This window comes from Mustela nivalis, assembly GCF_964662115.1.
Source record: "Mustela nivalis genome assembly, chromosome: 1".
NCBI lineage: Eukaryota > Metazoa > Chordata > Mammalia > Carnivora > Mustelidae > Mustela > Mustela nivalis.
The window spans coordinates 163,402,366-163,422,832 of NC_139020.1; the positions used below are offsets into that span (position 1 = coordinate 163,402,366).

Genomic DNA, 20,467 nt, shown 5'->3' on the forward strand with positions numbered 1-20,467 from the left:
CATGTGTTCTATCCTGGGGAATGTTCCATGTGCACTTGAAAAGAGTGTACACTCTGCTGTTTTTGGATGGAATTTTCTGTGTGTGTGTGTGTGTGTATAAAGTCCATCTGGCAATATGTCATTTAAAGCTACTCTTTCCTTACTGATCAGTGTGTATGATCTATCATTGATGTAAGTGGGGTGTTAAAATCTCCTATTATTGTTGTATTACTGTCAGTTAATTTCCTTCCTTTCCTTTTTTCTTCCTTTCCTTCCTTCCTTCCATCTGTCCATCAGCTCTATGCCCAACATGGGTCCTGGGTCTTGAACTCATGACCTTGAGATCTAGAGTCACATACTCTACTGACTGAGCTAGCCACGTACCCCTATCAACTTCTTTATGCTTGCTAATATTTGCTTTACATATTTAGGTGCTTCTTTGTTGGATGCATAGATATTTACAATTGTTATATCTTCTGGTTGGACTGATCCCTTTATCATCCCTTTATCATTATGTAATGCCCTTCTTTGTCCTGTTACAGTCTTTGTTTTATGAGACTGACGTGCTACCTACTGCGCTAATGAGGCACCTACCGTCTTTGTTTTGTTTTTTTTTTTTTAAAGATATTTATTTATTTATTTGACAGAGATTACAAGTAGGCAGAGAGGCAGGCAGAGAGAGAGAGGAGGAAGCAGGCTCCCCGCTGAGCAGAGAGCCCAATGCGGGACTCGATCCCAGGACCCTGAGATCATGACCTGAGCCGAAGGCAGTGGCTTAACCCACTGAGCCACCCAGGCCTGCCCTACAGTCTTTGTTTTAAAGTCTGTTTTGTAAGATACAAATTGTTGTTGTCTCTCTCTTTTTTTAAATTTCCATTTGCACAAAATACCCTTTTTTATCCATTCATGTTCAGTCTGTATGTGTTTTTAGGTCTGAAGTGAGTATTTAATAGGCATCGTGTAGTTGGGTTTTGTTTTTTTAATCCATTCATTAATTCACCCTGTGTCTTTTGATGAGAGCGTTTAGGTCATTTACATTTAAAATAATTATTGTGGTATAAGTATATATTATTGCCTTTTGTTAATTGTTTTCTTATTTTGTAGTTCTCTGTTCCTTTTTCCTTCTAAAACTTTCTTTCTTTGTGATTTGGTGACATTTTTAGTGTTATGCTTGAATTCCTTTCTCCAATTTCTTTCTTTTTCCATCTTTTTTTGTATCTATTACAGGGTTTTGGGTTATGGTTACCATAAGGTTCATATATAATGTCCCATGTATATAGCAGTCTGTTTTAAGTTGATGATCACTTAAGTTCATACATTTCTAAAAGCACTACATTTTTACTCCGTCCATTTTTTAAAAAAATTAATTTATTACTGTGTGTGTGAGAGAGAAAGGGAATGAGAATGAGTGGGAAGGGCAGAGGGAGAGGGGAAAAGAATCTCAAGCAAACTCTGTACTAAGCACAGAGCCCAACATGGGGCTCAATCTAATAATCCTGAGATCAGGATTGAGCTGAAACCAAGAGTTGGATGCTTAACCAACTGTACCACCCCGGCGACCCCTCTCTCCATGTTTTATGTAGATGATGTCACATTTTACATCTTTTTATTTTGTAGACATTGTAGACATTGTAACCATTGTAGACATAATTGATTTTATTATTTTTGTCTTTTAACCTTCATATTAGCTTTATAAGTGATTGATATATCTTCACTATATGTTTGCACTCCTTTTTTTTTTTTTTTTAAACAGAGTGAGCACCAGCAGGGTGAGTGGGAGAGGGAGAAGCAGATTTCCCACTGAGCAGGGAGCCTGATGTGGGGCTCAGTCTCAGGACCCCGGGATCATGATCTGAGTTGAAGACAGACATTTAACCGACTGAGCCACCTGGATGCCCCTATATGTTTGCTTTTAGCAGTGAAACTTTTTTTCTTTCATAATTTTCTTACCAGCCAGCTGTTTTCTACTTACAGAAGTCCTTTTAATATTTCTTGTAAGACAGGTTTAGTGGTGATGAACTCTTAAGTTTTATTTGTCTAAGAAGCTCTGTGTCTTCTTCAGTTGTGAGTGATAACCTTGCTGGGCTGAGTATTCTTGGTTGTAGGTTTTTTTCTTTCAGCACTCTGAACATATCATGCCACTCTTTCTGGATTGCAAAGTGTCGGCTGAAACAGTTAGCTCATAACATTATGGGGTATGAGGTCTCCTCTTATGTAACTAGTTGCTTTTCTCTTGTTGCTATTAAGATTTTCTGTTTATCATTAAGTTTTGACACTTTAATAATTATGTATCTTTGTTTGGATTCTTTTGGTTTATCTTGTTTAGGGCTCTTTTTGCTTCCTGTACTTGGATGTCTATTTCCTTTCCCAGAATAGGAATGTTTTTGTTGTCATTGTGGTTTTTAACATAGGCTCCACACTCAGCATGGAGCCCAGTATAGGGCTTGAATTCACAGCCCTGAGGTCGAGACCTGAGCCAAGATCGAGAGTCAGATGCTTGATCAACTGAGCCATCCAGGCAGTCCCAGGGTAGGGAAGTTTTTAGCTGTTATTTCTTCAGATAAATTTTTCTGCTTTCTTCTCCTCTGGAACCCTTGTAATGCTACTGTTATTATGGTTGACATTGTTTCAGAGTTCTCTTAACCTACCTTCATTAAAAAAAAAATTTCCCCCTTTTTGCTATTCAGTGTGGTGATCCCACTACACTGCCTCCCAGATTAGTGATCTGTACTGCTACATCCTCTAATCTGCTGATTTCCTTTAGTGTATTTTTCATTTCAGTTATTGTATTCTTCAGCTCTGATTGGTTCTTATATTTTCTCTTTGTTGAAGTTCTGAGTTCATCCAATCTTTTAGGTCTGGTGAATATTTTTGTAACTATTACTTTGCTTATTTCTCTTTCACTTAGTTCTTTTTTCTGAGGTTTTATTTTATTTTTTCATTTGGAACATAGTCTTCCATCTCCTCATTTTGTCTGACTCTCTGCATTTCTGTGTATTGAGTAGGTCACCTAAATCTCCTGGTCTTGAAAGTAGTGGCTTTTGGATAAAAAAACAAACAAACCATCAATATGCTGTCTACAAGAAACTCATTTTAGATCCAAAGACACCTCCAGATTTAAAATGAGGGGGTGGAAGACAATTTACCATGCTAATGGACATCAAAAGAAAGCTGGGGAGGCAGTCCTTTTATCAGATCAATTAGATTTTAAGCCAAAGACTAGAATAAGCGATGAGGAAGGACACTATATCATACTCAAAGGGTCTGTCCAACAAGAAGATCTAACAGTTTTAAATATCTATGCCCCTAACACGGGAGCAGCCAACTATATAAACCAATTAATAACAAAATCAAAGAAACATATCAACAATAATACAGTAATAGTAGGGGACTTTAACACCCCCCTCACTAAAATGGACAGACAGATCATCCAAGCAAAAGATCAACAAGGAAATAAAGGCCTTAAATGACATACTGGACCAGATGGACATCACAAATATATTCAGAACATTCCATCCCAAAGCAAAGAAATATACATTCTTCTCTAGTGCACATGGAACATTCTCCAGAATAGATCATATCCTGGGTCATAAATCAGGTCTCAACCAGTATCAAAAGATTGGGATCATTCCCTGCATATTTTCAGACCATGATACTCTGAAGCTAGAACTCAATCAGAAGAGGAAATTTGGAAAGAACCCAAATACATGGAGACTAAGGAGCATTCTTCTAAAGAATGATTGGGCCAACCAGGAAATTAAAGAAGAATTGAAAAAATTCATGGAAACAAATGATAATGAAAACACAACGGTTCAAACTCTGTGGGACACAACAAAGGCAGTCCTGAGAGGGAAATGTATAGCGATACAAGCCTTTCTCAAGAAGCAAGAAAGGTCTCAAATATACACCTAACTCTACACCTAAAGGAGCTGGAGAAAGAACAGCAAAGAAGGCCTAAACCCAGCAGGAGAAGAGAAATAATAAAGATCAGAGCAGAAATCAATGAAGTAGAAACAAGTAAAACAGTAGAACAAATCAACGAAGCTAGGAGCTGGTTCTTTGAAAGAATTAGTAAGATTGAAAGTAGTGGCTTTAAATAGAGTCCTAGTAGTTCACTACCCTCTGATCAGGAGAACCAAGTGTTTCATGGGTTTCTCCTGTGTGGTCCTCTTGTTATGACTGGGCTGTAACTGCTCTAGGCATCTTAATGGTTGGTGCTAGTCCCCAGCTTGGCTGGGCTGCGACTGGGTGTGACTACTGTGGGTGCCCTTCTTGGCAGAACTGGCCCCTGGCATAGCTGGCTATTGCAGTCCTGTCCGGGGCTGCCCACTGGATGTGTGTGTGGGGGCAGTAATTGCTTTTGGGAGTTGCTGGTCTCTACCAAGGGTGTCCCATTGGTTCACTGTGGGATAGGAGCAGTTTTGGACAGGCACCTGCTGCAGTGGTAGGGCAGGTCCACTGGGGAGTGCGGGGGCAGGTGAATGGTGGTAGTAAGGTAGAAGGAGAGTGTCAGAATTGGTTCCCACCAGGTAGGCTGAAGGAGGCCAAAAAAAATGATGCTCATCAGCTCTTCCATTCCTGGAGAAAGTTTCTACAGATTCTGCCCCATTGGCATGCAGCATAATAAAATTAGTCAATAAATCTCTTTTGTGTATAATCTAGATGCTTTTCAAACTGCTGCAGTTCTGCTAGGTCTTGGAGTGACTGATAACTGTGCAGACCATTTAAGAATAGTCTAAGTTTTCTGTAGCCCTCTGGCTCTCCTGGAGGTAAGCCCTGTTGATTTTCAAAGCCAAATGTTGTGGGATCTTGTTTTCTTAGTGAGGAAAACATAAGGCAGGGGTTGCCTTATGTAGGGCTAGATTGGTTTGCTTCCCAGGGAAGACCTGTGTGTCTGTGATATTCCTCCTGCTTGTGAGTTACCACACTGGGGGTTTCAAAGATTCCCAGCTGTCTCTGCCCCCTCTTACCTTCTCATTATGATACTTTAAAAAATATATATTTTTTAAAGATTTTATTTATTTGACAGACAGAGATCACAAGTAGGCAGAGAGGCAGGCAGAGAGAGAGGAGGAAGCAGGCTCCCTGATGAGCAGAGAGCCCGATGTGGGGCTCGATCCCAGGACCCTGGGATCATGACCTGAGCCGAAGGCAGAGGCTTTAACTCACTGAGCCACCCAGGCTCCCCTTAAAAAATATTTTTAACTGTGAAAATACTGTCTTGCTAGTTTTGGGGTTATTTTCGGAGTGAGTTGCACTTTATGTAGTTGCAGCCTTCATGTATTTATAGGAGCAGGTGAGCTCAGGATCCTCCTACTGCATGGTCCCAAGCTTCCCTGGATAGATATTCTTTAAATTAGACCTTTAGTCAGTGTTGGTGTAGCATCCTTTTCTTGAAGGTTTTGTTTTTATAAACTAGTCTTGCTTTAAATTTGTTTCCAGTTTGGTTTTATGCCTTTGGCTTTGAAGTAGTTTAGTTTATTGATATTACAAATAATTCTGCAGTAAGTATTCCTTAGTAGTGCTGGGTATTTCTGTAGTGCTGGCTGTTGTATTTTCCCTATAAGATAGATTGTCAAATTATATCAAAATTCAAATATTTAAATAGCTAAGAGACACTAGTAGATTGTTGCAGTTTATATTCTTACCAGCAAGTAGGAGAGGTGGTTTTTTCCAAATGCCTGTGATTGATATTTTCCTTTTCAGTCTTAAATTTTATAAATCTGATGTTAAAAATAGTATTTTATGGGGTACCTGGGTGGCTCAGTGGGTTAAGCCTCTGCCTTCAGCTCAGGTCATGATCTCAGAGTCCTGGGATCGAGTCCCGCATTGGCCTCCCTGCTCAGCGGGGAGCCTGCGCGCCCCCCCCCCTGCCTACTTGTGATCTCTCTCTGTAAATGAATAAATGAAATCTTTTAAAAAAATAGTATTTTGCTTTTCAAAATTTGCATTTCTCTACTATATTTATGTGTGTATATATACATACATACAAACACATACACAGATGTGTTTCTATTCTGTGAATTTAATTCCGTTTCTTTCTGTTGCATTGTTCATGTTTTTGTTAATTTTTAGGAGTTCTTTGTATATTAGAAATAGTAATCCTTTATAGAGAAAGAAAGACAGATATATCTTTTTTAAAATGATTGATTTATTCCAAAATAGTGAATTTCTTCATTCATAAGAGAATGCACTTGTTTTGAAACTCTTCTTTGGAATTGTGAAAGACTTCACATTTAGAGTTTCATTTCTACATTGGGCTCTCTAGTTTTAGTATGTCTCTAGGTATGTATTGTGAGTGTGTATAAGACTTTTAGATAAGATTTGGTCAACAGATCAGAAAGATGAAAATATTAGAAGCTAGGTTTACATTTATGTTGTATTTATATTTGAGAGTAGTATCAGTGGGATTTTTGAATGTCTCTAGTTAAGACAAGTACGTTGACGCTGAATGACTTTTAGAAGCTGACTTTGTCTTGTTTTCAGATGTGTGCCCTTTAGTAAACTGATTAAGGAATACCTTAAAATAGAACTTCCTGTGATGAGCAGCCTAGTGGTGTAGCCATCATCCCTGGGGCAGCTGGTAGGGCCCTTGGCCTTCTAGCCTTTCTGCTGACATCACCATGCCTTACAAATATGGTTCATCTTTTTTTTTTTTTTTTTAAAGATTTATTTATTTATTTATTTGACAGAGAGAAGGAGTGAGCACGCACAAGTAGGCAGAGTGGCAGGGAGAAGGAGAAGTAGGCTCTCCGCTGAGCAGGGAGCCTGATGTTGGGCTCAGGCCCAGGACTCTGGGATCATGACCTGAGCCAAAGGCAGCCACTTAACCGACGGAGCCATCCAGGTGCCCCTGGTTCATCATTTTGTATGAGTGATGTGAAAAGGGTTGGGAAACACTGACTTAACATACTTCTTAGCCTGATAAATGGTCTTAACAAACTCACATAGAAAAATAAAATTAATGAATGATAATCTAAAACTTGAGAATGTAAATGTGCTTGCTTTTATTTTATCCCTTTTAATTTCTTATAGTATGTTCTATACCAAGTACCAGCACTGTTATTTTCTAAGTGCCTTCAAGACTTAGAATTCATCATAAAATAAGTATGTTCTTGAAGTTAGTCCATATTTAAGTTTTGTAAGTGGATTCTTTAGTTAATAATTTATAGTACAATCTATACACCCCTCCCCCCAATTAAATACAGTTTGCTATTTACTGCAGTTTGTCATTTGCTGAATGGTAAATATTTTTTAAAGGTGTACTCCTAAATGGAGATTGAACTAACATTTACTAGTTCTGACAGGTCTGTTCTATTAAAAAAGTTATACTCTATAAATCAATCCAATCTTTTAAAAAGGCAGGGTGGGGGGCACCTGAGTGGGTTAGTTGGTGGAGTGTCTGGATCTTGATTTCACCTCAAGTCATGATCTTAGGGTCCTGGGAATCAAGCCCTGTGTCTGGCTCACTCCCTCCGGAGAGTCTGCCTGAGGATTCTCTCCCTTTCCCTCTGCCCACTCACACTGTAAGTATTTTTTTAAAAAATTATGTATGTTTTGCAACATTATTATGGTTTCTAACTTAATTCGTTTAATACTTGAGGGCCTTCAAGTTCTAAGTACTGTGCTATGGACTAAGAATACAGTAGTGAACAGGATTTGGCAGGGTCCTGCTTTTGTAGAGTAGGAGGTTGGATGGTACTAACCTAAATCTTTACCAACAAAATATGAACAATTTTTTTAAAAGACTTTATTTATTTATTTATTTATTTGACAGAGATCATGAGTAGTCAGAGAGGCAGGCAGAGAGAGAGAGAGAGAGAGAAGGAAGCAGGCTCCCTGTGGAGCAGAGAGCCAGATGTGGGGCTCGATCCCAGGACCTTGGGATCATGACCTGAGCCGAAGGCAGAGGCTTTAACCCACTGAGCCACCCAGGTACCCCAAAATTTGAACAATTTAACATAGTAGTAAGTGCCATTATTTATTTATTTTAAAAAACATTTATTTGACAGACAGCGAGAGCAGGAACACAAGCAGGGGGAGTGGGAGAGAGAGAGCAGGCTCCCGCTGGGCAGGGAGCCTGATGCGATGCTCGATCCCAGGACCCTGGGATCATGACCTGAGCTGAAGGCAAATTCTTAAGGACTGCCAGGTTCCCCAAGGCAGAGTTATTTAATGGAGTTAGGGAGGAATGTCTTTTGGTAAAGCATCTCTTTGGTAAAGAATGTCTTTAGGGAAAGCATCTCTAAAGTGATCTTTAAATGAAGGCCTTAATGATGTGAAAAGGCCAGCTTGTTTGTTTCTGAAGGTGTCAGCCATCCAGGTGGAGGGAATAAGAAGTTCAAAAGTCCTGAGACTTTTAAGCTTGACATGTTTGTTCAGAAAGAGGGAGCTTGGCTTATATTTTGAGTCTAAAATAGGGGAAAGATAGGTTGAGTTGCATCTTTAAGATTGCTCTGGTTGCTCTAAATTTCTCCATCAAGGGAGAAATTTCAGGCTAGTGTGATGCTCAGATGAACCCTCTTTCCTCCTCTTTTTCTCTCATCTGGTTCTAAACTTACTCATCTCTTCCTTTTTTTTTTTTAAAGATTTTATTTATTTATTTTACAGAGAGAGATCACAAGTAGGCAGAGAGGCAGGCAGAGAGAGAGAGAGGAGGAAGCAGGCTCCTGCTGAGCAGAGAGCCCGATGCGGGACTCGATCCCAGGACCCTGAGATCATGACCTGAGCCGAAGGCAGCAGCTTAACCCACTGAGCCACCCAGGTGCCCCCATCTCTTCCTTTTTTAGTTGAGAAAAAAGATCTAGGGAAAAGAGGAGATGTGGGTGCCCCTAAAAAGTGATCTTATGATAATGAAGGGGTAGAATTAGGAATGTGAAGCGGCTCAGGTACCAGAGGGGAAGGCAGTGTGCCATGGGCTTGCCACTTGAAGGCTGTGATGTCTTGTCCTGCCTCGCCCTTTTACACAAATACAATAGGCTTTGTAGAAATTTACAGTTGTAATAGTAAAACACAGAAACCCAAAAAGTAGATAGGTAATATATAGAAAGTAAAAATTCTTCACAATCCTGCTGAAATAATAAGTGTTACTACTTTTTTATTCTAGATTTTCTCACTTCTTTATGAGTATAGATTTTTATCTTTCTGGACTAATATAAAAGAGGTTCAAACTATATTTTTCATTTTTTGTTTTGTCTTGGATGGCTTTTTTCCATCAGCACATACATAGTACTTCATTTACCACATAGATATTAACATTTGTTTAGTTCCCTGTTAGGTATTTGGTCTCTCCCGGTTTTTAAGGATATGAACAATGCTATAACAAAGATGCGTGTACATATATCTTTTCTCTTTTTTAAGTTTTTATTTAAATTTCAGTCAGCATACAGTGTCATATTAGTTTCAGGTGTACAGTTTAATGATTGAGCACGACATTCATCAGCCGGTGCTCATCACAAGTGCCCTCCTTAATCCCCATCACTTATTTAACTCATTGCACTACCCACCTCCCCTCTGGTAGCATCAGTTTGTTTTCTGTAGTTTCTTGATTTGCCCCCCTCTCTCCTTTTTTCTCTATGCTCATTGATATATATCTTTTGTTTTTTTTTTTTAAAGATTTTACTTATTTATTTGATAGATAAGAGAGCACAAGCAGGCAGAGAGGCTGGCAGAGAGAGAGAGAGGGAAGCAGGCTCCCTGCTAAGTGGAGAGCCCAATGCGGGGCTCGATCCCAAAACCCTGGGATCATGACCTGAGCTGAAGGCAGAGGCTTTAACCCATTGAGCCACACGGGTGCCCCTATATAAATCTTTTTATACGCTTGCCTTATATTTCTTTTTTTAAAAGAAGATTTTTTTAAAAAAATATTTTATGTATTTGACAGAGAGAGATCACAAGTAGATGGAGAGGCAGGCAGAGAGAGAGAGAGGGAAGCAGGCTCCCTGCTGAGCAGAGAGCCCAATGCGGGACTCGATCCCAGGACCCTGAGATCATGACCTGAGCCGAAGGCAGCGGCTTAACACACTGAGCCACCCAGGTGCCCTGCTTGCCTTATATTTCTATAGGATAATTTCCTAGAGTGCAGTTGAATAGGTCAGTCTTTACATTTTCTGTAAAATGGGGATGTAAGTCCTACCTAAAATATTTTTCTGAGGATTAAGTTGGATAATATGAGTGGGATGTGTGTAGTATATACTTCCTCATAATAGTAGGCACCTAGTAGATGGTAAGTATTACTACTAATAAGATGAAGTAAGTTTCTAAGGGAAGAAGGTGTGAGAAGGATGGGATTACTTGTTGACATCACTGTTTTCTAAAGGAGGAGATAAACCTCACTTCTGCATGATTGCTGACTCCCTATCTATGCCAGGGCATGGTGTGTCCTAACTGCATAGTATCTGACTTTATCGTTTTTGCACTTTTCTTGTTGCCCACTTAAAACATTTAGTTATTTTTGGTTAGGTGACTGTCTCTGCTTGCTCCTGTTCGTAAGTTTGTTTTTGTACCAAAACTGAACTGTGAATGTTCAGTGGAAGGTGGAAAGTTCATGAACTTTAAATTTAAACATTTTATGGAATCTGGTTATTTTACCTGTCATTTGGGTATCTTTGGGCAAGTAGTGTGCTTTTTCTGTGCCTCATTGGTTTAAAGGGTAGATGGAAAATGGGATTTAAGGTCTTTGAGATTTTTTACACATTAAGTGAGATCATTTATGTAACATTTATATATCAAGTGTCTAATACACATTTTAGAAATACTAATTTCCTTCCTTTAAGGCAGAAAATTATAGTTTACAGTTCTTTTTTTTTTAAATTTCACTTCTCATAGTACTTAATGTTACTGATACCCAAGGGTAGTCACTTGCACTTAGTATACAATAACTAAGGAAGAGAAATGTAATTTTAAAAAATATTAGAAGTCAGGAGACCTGGGCCCATGGTCCAGGTAGACTTTTAACTGGTGGTATAATGAATCTTTTGATCTCTAGTCCCGATTTTGCTCGTTTTTTTTTGTTGTTGCTGTTGTTGTCTATGAAATATTTTACGGAAATACACTAATATAGAAGTTTTCTGATTTATTTAAGCAGAGGGTTTCACTTAAGAGGAAGTCCACATACTGCTATTTTCTAATTACTCTATATATTATGTTGTTGAGTTAGTTGCTTTTCTAGAATTAAGTTTATTTGTTTTTTAAATCTTGATCAGGTATTGTGTAAGCTGCATCAATGGAGCACATACAGGGGGCCTGGAAGACGATCAGCAACGGTTTTGGATTCAAAGACACAGTGTTTGACGGCCCCAGCTGCATCTCGCCTACAATAGTTCAGCCATTTGGCTTTCAGCGTCGGGCGTCAGATGATGGCAAACTTACGGACTCGTCTAAGACAAGCAACACTATTCGTGTTTTCTTGCCAAACAAGCAAAGAACAGTGGTACGTAAATGTTCTTTCAGAAAATTTTGTGGCCCATCTGCTTATAAAAAAGCATTTCAAATAATTTTACTCACCTGTAGTTGGGCAAAATCTTCACTGTGACTTAGTGTCTTTATTAATTGGCTTTCCAGTTGCAAATTTTATTGCTTTATATTGCTGTGTTCCTTCCACAACCACCACTTTCCTCCTTTTATTACTACTCTTGCCTGGAATATCTTCTGCTACTTCGTTCAAACAAATAGTATATTTTTATGGGGGTTTCTTGAAAAGGCTTTTCTTTCAAAAAGCTCCTTTAGACCTTTCCAGCTAATTTTATGTATGTATGTATTACAGATATTAAAATGTCCACTAAATTTTTTGGACATTATAGTCAAGTATATAGAAGAAAATAAAATTACTTAGAAAAATTATTTTGGTAAATTTTGTAGGCCCCAGGCAAAGCTGAAGGTAGCTTAGAAAGTCAGAGCCACTCAGTTTCTTACACAGAATTCCAAATTTTCCAAGAAATTATTGCTCGAAACAGTTTTTTACTATCCTGGGTGAAAAACACCCCACCTGGTTAAAACAGGAAAATGAAGTTGTGCTAATTTTGCTTGGTGGGACATCTGAGGAAACCTTTAGTTCAAAACTTCCATGCCTCCTCCTTTCCCATCCCATTCTTTTTCTTTTCTTTCTTTTTTTTTGAATTTTATTTATTTGACAGAGGGAGAGCACAAGTAGGCAGAGCAGCAGGCAGAGGGAGGAGAAGCAGGCTTTCTGCTGAGCAGGGAGCCTGACATGGGACTTGATTCCAGGACCCTGGTATCATGACCTGAGCCGAAGGCAGCTGCTTAACTGACTGAGCCACCTAGTGCTTCCCCCCCCCATTCTTTGAGTAAAATCAGTGTATTGTGTTTTTTTCTGTGTACCTAGGTGAGACAAAGTTCTGACTTTAGGAAGTCCAGTTCAGAATTTTCTGTTTGTTTCAGACAGTTCTGCTCTCCTCTCCCCAGTTTTCTAATAAATTCCATTTTACTTCTTTTGTGAACTTCAGGAGCCTCCCAGTTATAGTATTGTACATTTATGTACATTTTGAACTGAAGGCAAAACTCAAAAGGAGTTTTAAAGTTTGAGTAAATTTATTTTTGTTACTCTTCCTAAAAATAAAAGTTTAATGACTGGCAAAATGAATAGTAATAACCTCCTTATATTTCAACAGTGGCTTTCATTTGCAAGATGATGTTTACCTACTATTGCTCATTAATTTTCTTTCTGTCCTTAAATGGAGAGTCCAGATGGGGAGTGTGAATGTAATGGGAAGCTGAAGGCAAGCTTAAGACCATATCCTTCTGCTTCAGGGTGTTAATGTGCCTGTTCCCTATTCTCTGAAACCCGATTGCCTGAAGACTGGGAAACTTAGTTTGGCATAATGATTAAGTATGTAGACCTTTAAGATAACCAGGCCCCAGTTTAAATTCCTGTATTGCCTTTTGTTAGCTGTATCATTTAGACAAATTACATAATACTTTGACCTCTGTTACCTGACCTTAATAAAGTGAGGCTCATGCTGAATACAGTAATGTTTATAAGAAAATAGTTGCTCTGATTATTTGAGTTTTTTCTACATATGTGTAGCCCTTGACAGCTTTCAGTTGAGCACAACTGGTATTTGGTAACCAGTGATTTGGAAGCTTGATTTCTTGTACAGCCTATGAAAAGACTCTAGCAGAGAAACTTAGTTTCTTCTATTTCTTTGACCAGGATGGACCATCACTCTTTGGAAGAACCATCTTCTTTCAGCAGGCACCCATCTTTAGGGACCTTTGGAAGAAGGAGTCACTTGCTGGCCAACATGACGAGTCAGCAGTTTCTAATAATCCTCAGGTTGCTTCACTCCTTGGAACTCAGAATGACTTTCATAATCACTGAGTTCCAGAAATTAGTCAGACTTAACTAATTTCAGCATGTATCCATGGGGAGTTGTAGAGAGGAGAATGACTGAAAAGATACATATATGATTTAAATAATTGTAGAGGTATAATTGGTAGTTGATTGGAAAAAGAACCTTTTTCTTGTCATTTATTTTGTACATGTGTGTCTCTTTGCCACTTCCTGTTTATTGGATGGGTGGTTAGATCATAGCTGAGGACCATTAATTTACCATTAGAATCACCTGACATGGGTTAAAATACAGATTCCTGGGCTTCACTCAAGATCAAGTGAATCAGTTCTTAGATGTGTTGGAGAGAGGAGGCTTGGAATCTATATTTTTAAAAGCTCTTCGGATGATCCTAATGCCAGTCACATTTGGGAACCCCACTGCATTAGAGAATATTTAAAGAACAGTCTAGCTCTTAGAGTCTGTGTATTTATTTATTTATTTAATATTTTATTTATTAGAGAGTGTGAATGGGGGAAGGGTGGGTAGAGGGAGAACCAGACTCCCAGCCAGCCGATGCAGGACTTAATCCCAGGACCCTGGGATTGTGACCTGAGCCACCCAGGCACCCAACTCTGTAACTTTCAATGAAGATTAATGATAGAGCATAGATAACACTTTATATTATTCAGAGCCCTTTACACAGTATTTGATGCAAGTAATGATTTCTGTTAGTGTATTACTCTTCATTATCATTCTTGGCATCAGATCAGTATATCTTACTTTCACTTAGTTTTGTTTCTGAAAAGCTAGAAGTTAGTGGATCTTTTTAAGGGTATAACTGCTTCAAGAAGTCTAAAATAAACTTGCTGTGGAACATTTTAAATAAATATTTCAGACTTTTCAAATAGATCAATGCATACACTCAACTCCCTCTGGGAAGGGACTGGGTTGCCCACTGTCAGCTCTCACACTTCCACAGAACACAGGAACTCTACTGTGGGCAATGGACAAGACCTGCAAATCTACATTCTGTTCTCTTTATTGGCCATACTAACTCTAGTTGCTTCACTTTTAATTGACTTTATTGTCTTTGAAAACAAAATGTATGCAGGACACCTGGGTGATTTGGTTGAGCATGTGATTCTTGATTTTGGCTCAGGTCATGATTTTGGGGTTGTGGGCTTGAGGCCTGTGTTGGGCTCCACGCTGGGTGTGGAGCCTTCTTGGGATTCTCTCCCTGTCTCCCTCCCCCTCCCCTTGTGCACAAGTTCTCTCTCTAAAAATTAAAATAAAAATAAAATATATGGGGCTTTTATCAAAACTCTAAGTTCTTTTTATATAGCTGCCATTATTAGCACTCAGAATACTCACACTTCTATTAGGTCTCTGAATATCTGCTTTTCTTTCGAGGATTGGATATAGGGGAATGTGGAAGGACATACACTAAGGCTACCTGGAATGGTGTGCACATTTATTTAAATCGTGGTGTTTGTCCTTGTAGAAGGACAGAAGCTCTGTTTCTTCTCCTTGTTGGCCCTTAAAGGTGTGAAGTGTATATGAAATGGAATTTTTCTTATGAGGATAAAACAGTTTGTTGAAAACAGGTTAAAATACAAATTTTGACCAGAAAAACTCTTGTTTGCTTATAGATCAGATTGGTTTATTTTCCTTTCTGGTGGATGTTCTAGTATGTTTCAGTGAGTTAAACAAACTAGAACTGTGTAATGGGAAGTTAGATCATTTTCTCTCTCTCAGCCACTCATCTGATGTTAATAGCTACAGGTATGTCTTTTCATACTCATGCAACATATGTAAACCTATATGGGTTTCCCTCCCTTTGAATAATCTGACTTTATTATTCTGAAAAATATTTCCCCACAATTAACATATCATGGATACCCCTCCCTTTAGGTCATTATAAATAATGTAGTGGCAGAATGTGACATGTACAGATATTTAGGCTTTATTCAAACACTCACCTGTTGCTGGACATTGCAGCTATTTCCTGTGTGTGTGTGTTTTTAACATTACAAACAATGCTGTCATAGATCTACATATATCCTTACAGACTAGTACATTTATTTCTGTGCTCACTAAGGGATATGCAGCCTTTGTTGGTTCTAACAATTGTCTTTTGTTTATAGGTCAATGTGCGAAATGGAATGAGCTTGCACGATTGCCTTATGAAAGCACTCAAGGTGAGGGGCCTACAGCCGGAGTGCTGTGCTGTGTTCAGACTTCTCCATGAACATAAAGGGTAAGAAATTAAAAGTCAGTTCCTTTTTCATACTGGTAAGGAGTTGATGGTTTCAAATAATAATAGTTCCCATTTTTTTAAAAAAGTATACTAGCTTCCTATAGAATATTATGTGTTATTTATATGCCCTTGTTCATAGATAACCCAGAAAAGTAAAATACTGGGGCACCTGGGTGGCTCAGTGGGTTAAAGCCTCTGCCTTCGGCTCAGGTCATGATCCCAGGGTCCTGAGATCAAGCACCACATCGGGCTCTCTGCTCAGCAGGGAGCCTGCTTCCCCTCCTCCTCTCTCTGCCTGCCTCTCTGCCTATTTGTGATCTCTGTTTGTCAAATACATAAATAAAAATCTTAAAAAAAAAAAAAAGAAAAGTAGAATACTAAGAACTTGAAAATTATTGCTTGAACATTGCACTGAAAAAAGAATACATAGTAGGTGTTGTGATAGTATTCCATAGATGGAGACAGTAGTGTCAGGGATGTGTTTTCTTGAGAGCAAAAATTTGTGTTTCCTGGAATGCAGTGGACAGAATGGGTACTCCAAAAGTGTTTGCATTATTATTGATAAAAAATCTTATCCTCAAGAGATTAACTCTTTTGTAATTTATTTCATTCATTCTTTTTTTTTAGTTTTTTAGTTTTTTTTTTTTTAAGTAAGCTCTATGGTCAATGTGGGGCCTCAGACTCAGGACCCTGAGATCTAGAGTTACAGGCTTTTCTGCTTGAGATAGCCAGGCACCCCTCATTCATTCAGTTTTATACAGTTAATGTTGACTGAATTCCTGCAGTTTGGCAGATATAGGACTAAAAGATGCAGAAGAATTTCTGCTTCAAGGAAATCCATAGTTAATCTTATTTCTAATGGTGGTGACAGGATAGAGGTATCCCATCAAAGTCTAGGAGTAATAACCCATAGCTTCCATAATTATCTGTTAACCATCCTTATCCCCCCCCCCCCAATTTGAAGGAAGTAATCTTTCTTCTTGGAAAATGCTAGTTCTGTTACTGATCTTCAGCTTACATCTTTTCTGTTTCAAGGAGTTTCCCAGTTTGAGAGAATAGCCTAGGGAATGAGTCAACTCAAAGGGGCCATCCTGAATTCCACTTTGCTATTACTCTCAGCTTAGGCAGTTTTTTGAAGTACAGATCTTTGAAGCCTATGTCAGCTTTATCTGGATGTAGGCCCTAGGTTGGTCTCAAGCAACCAGTGCTCTTTAAGGACTAGAGGAATTCTGGGATAGTAAGGGGCTTATCCACTCTCATCTAAGGCCACATTGGTTTAGAGCTACTGTCACTTCTCATGGACAGATAGCATCTGAAGACTGATGAGAATATAGGGCTGCCCCCTCTTCATTAGGGCGAAATAGGATTTTGGAGTCCTATGTATGGAATTATATTAAGAATGGATTATTTGCTATTGGATAACCAGAAAAATGTCTGGAATAGGCTTCTGGTAGGCAAAGGGAGAAGTTGGAATTATGTTATATATGTGTTGTTTTCTCCCTACTTTAGAATATTCTTCATTCAGGAAGTGGGCCTGATGAACTAATTACACAAGACATGAGAAAGGAGCTTCTTCTTTTTTTTTTTTTTTTTTTTTTGAAGCTTTTTACTTTGTTGTTTCTATTTTTCTGTGTTATCTAGGCACAGAAAGAATGGTGGCAGAGTAAATTTTAAAGACAGTTAAGTCCCTTGTCAATTAGTAGACCCTGCAAACAATTCTACAGATGTGAGCCTATTATTAATAGCAAAGTGTATTTCATTCACCATTCCTTTGTATTATGTATCTGCCTGACTGAAGTAGGCTACCAAAGATTAAATTTTGCTGTTACAGCAATATTTATGCCCAATTTTAGGATTTTAGAATTCCTGTAGAATTTTAATATTACAAAGTCCAATTTACTACATATTTACTTTATCATGAGACCTTATAGTTCATTTTTAATCTTTTTTTTTTTTTTTTTTTTTTTAAGAGAAAAAGAGAGTGGGGATGGGGGAAAGGGAGTGGGAAAGGAGAGAATCCCAAGCAGACTCCGGGCTGAGCACAGAGTTTGACGCAGCTGGATCCCAGAACCCTGAGACCGTGACCTGAGCTGAAATCAAGAGTCAAGACATGAAACCAACTGAGTCACCGGACCCCCGTTGTATAGTTTGTTATTTTATAATAACCTTTATTCTAAGAGCACAAGCTTTAGAGTCCAATTGAGTTAGATTCCAACATAGGTCTTTACACTCACTGTATGGCTTTGAGCAGGTAACTTTCTTAGGGCCCCCATTCTCTCATTTTTAAAATGGGGATAATCATACTTGATAGGTTTGTTGTATGAATTAAATAAGCTAATGTTATATGGGATTAAGCTTTATGTTTATGTAGTAAGAGATAAATTTAGCCATTGTTATTGGCCTTGAGCTCTTACCTTGTTTAAACATTTCCCTTTTATATTATTTTTAAAAATCTCCTTCAGTAAAAAGGCACGTTTAGATTGGAATACTGATGCTGCCTCGTTGATTGGAGAAGAACTTCAAGTAGATTTCCTGGATCACGTTCCCCTCACAACACACAACTTTGTAAGTTACAGTGTTCTTCTCTTTTTGTGGCATGTTGGGCACTTTGGCTGACATAATAGGACTTTCTCAGAGGTACTAGACATATATATTTTTGGATTGTTCAAAGCTGCCATTATGCCATTGTTTAATTAGCAATTTAGGTTTAATTAGCCACAGATATACTTTAATTTCTAGGCATGAATTTTACAAGTGTCGAAAGTATGATTCTTCATTCTGTAAGACCTCTTGGGGACCAAGAAGGAACCTACTTTGTTTTTTGTTGTCTTTCATTAATTCAACATAATTTACATCTGTGTTCTTATTCCAGGCACGGAAGACCTTTCTGAAGCTTGCATTCTGTGACATCTGTCAGAAGTTCCTGCTAAATGGATTTCGTTGTCAGACTTGTGGCTACAAATTTCATGAGCACTGTAGCACCAAAGTTCCTACTATGTGTGTGGATTGGAGTAATATCAGACAGCTCTTGTAAGGCATCGTTCTTATTTCAAAGAATATAAGTGGTTAGGAAGGCATAAACTCTTTTGAAGGTGCTTATTGTGTATTTGAATGACAGGTCTGGGTTTTAGACGTATTACATGAATTATCATGATCTGGAAACCATCTACTTTAAAAGCATGACAGTTTTGAAGCCAGTGAGTTGTAGTGTGGCATAGGTCTCTAAAACAAGCAGTTATAAGACGGTTACCTGTCAAATAGAGATTGATGTGCTGTGATTCAGTAAAGCAAAGAGCAAAAAGATGTGAAAACCAAAAATTTTGGCTTTTCTCTCTCAACAGTATCATCTGTTAGGTTACTGGTAGAGACTACTCTGTTAAATATGCTAAACCTTTGTTATTGAGAAGGGGCAGAAAGCATAGCTGGTGTTATTTTCTTCCCCTCAGACTGGAGAAAACATTAAAGTGATGTAAATGTAAAACGTCAAAAGATACTTGTGTTTAGTGATTTTTTTTTTTTTAAGACTTTATTTGACAGAGATCACAAGTAGGCAGAGAGGCAGGCAGAGAAAGAGAGAGAGAGGATGAAGCAGGCTTCCTGCCGAGCAGAGAGCCCGATGTGGGACTCAATCCGAGGACCCTGAGATCATGACCTGATCCAAAGGCAGAGGCTTAACCCACTGAGCCACCCAGGTGCCCCGTGTTTAATGATGTTTAAGCGGAAAGTACATGTTCCAATTTGCCTTTTAAGAACTGTTAATGGGGCAGGAGGAGGGGTATGAAAAGTCAAAAGTTTTATCCCTTTTTGGGAGTAGGAGAAAAAGGGAGTGTTACCATTAAACCATGATGGGAATGCCTTTTTTTGCTTTCGTGGTAGTTACATTGCTTTTGCTTGTGTAGCCTAAGTGGCACAGCCTAGGAGTTTAGCAGGCACGGGTGAGAATGTCAGCATTACCATTAACTAAATGTAACCACCGCTGAGGCTCAGGTCCATTCATCTGAAGACAAAGGGTATTACCCTCTCCTTGCAGGGTTCCTTTGAGGATTAACTGATGTAGCTAACCTGTGAAATTGTTAGGCACAAGTGTTCATCTCATGAAAAATAAGATGCCCAGTTAATGCTAATATCACTTTTATTTATGATTTTTGGTGCTGAATGGTGTTTATTTTTCATATTCAGTCTTTTCATCTTTGTGTTTCCAAGACAGAATATTTCCAGAAAAGTTCTGTGTGATTTAGATTATAATGTACCTTACGGTAGTGTTAAAAAGCATTATTTTGATATAACTGGATACTGGGCCAGTATTTTTTTTTTTTTTTTTTTTAAAGAAATGCACCCTAGAGTCTATATGTTCATTGGCAGGTCAGTATTCTTCACATTCTGTACTCATTCAAACCCAGTCATTTGGGTTGGTAGTCCTTTTGCTCGGATAGCCTAAAATGGTCAAGCAAAATGTGACTAGATGTTTAGTTTGAGTAGCTGTTAGCAAGAGTAGCAAGGCAAGGCAGTCTGACTCTGTAAAATTACTGCAATTCTAATAAACCAGTCTTCTTGTGATTTCATGTAGATTGTTTCCAAATTCTACTATTGGTGAAAGTGGGGTCCCAGCACTGCCTTCTTTGACGATGCGTCGGATGCGAGAGTCTGTTTCCCGGATGCCTGTTAGGTAATCTTTTTTACTTACAGCTTTTATTTGGAAAATTACATTGGGGTGGGTGGGCCTGAATACAGAAGACCCTCCAGAGTTGCTTTATATTCCCTTTCCTCCTGTGTAAGCTCTTTACTACTTCTGCGGGACTTAATATTGATGTTAGAGCAAAATGTGGTCCTGTAGCTTTTATATTCTGGAAAGTGTGACTGCAGTTTTCTTCTCTTATATAGCATGTCCCTTAATAGCTCATCACATTTTAAAAAGAGTTTCACAATTTTCCTCCCTCAG

At 38.5% G+C, this 20,467-nt stretch overlaps 1 protein-coding gene across 45 annotated transcripts in view; it reads left to right on the plus strand.

The window, feature by feature from the left end:
* The window catches only part of RAF1 (Raf-1 proto-oncogene, serine/threonine kinase), an 86,814-nt gene that overhangs the window by 46,721 nt on the left and 19,626 nt on the right, over positions 1-20,467 (plus strand). For 31 of the 45 annotated variants that reach the window (XM_082748632.1, XM_082748651.1, XM_082748631.1 and 28 more), the window contains 5 exons: positions 11,184-11,410; positions 15,416-15,528; positions 17,991-18,093; positions 18,401-18,558; positions 20,096-20,194. In XM_082748632.1, the coding sequence (XP_082604758.1) occupies positions 11,204-11,410; positions 15,416-15,528; positions 17,991-18,093; positions 18,401-18,558; positions 20,096-20,194 (680 nt within the window). In that variant the 5' untranslated portion in view covers positions 11,184-11,203. Of the gene's footprint in view, positions 1-5,854; positions 6,868-7,416; positions 7,506-11,183; positions 11,411-15,415; positions 15,529-17,990; positions 18,094-18,400; positions 18,559-20,095; positions 20,195-20,467 lie in introns of those variants that run through there. The other 14 variants (XM_082748633.1, XM_082748648.1, XM_082748664.1 and 11 more) reach the window with 2 other exon arrangements.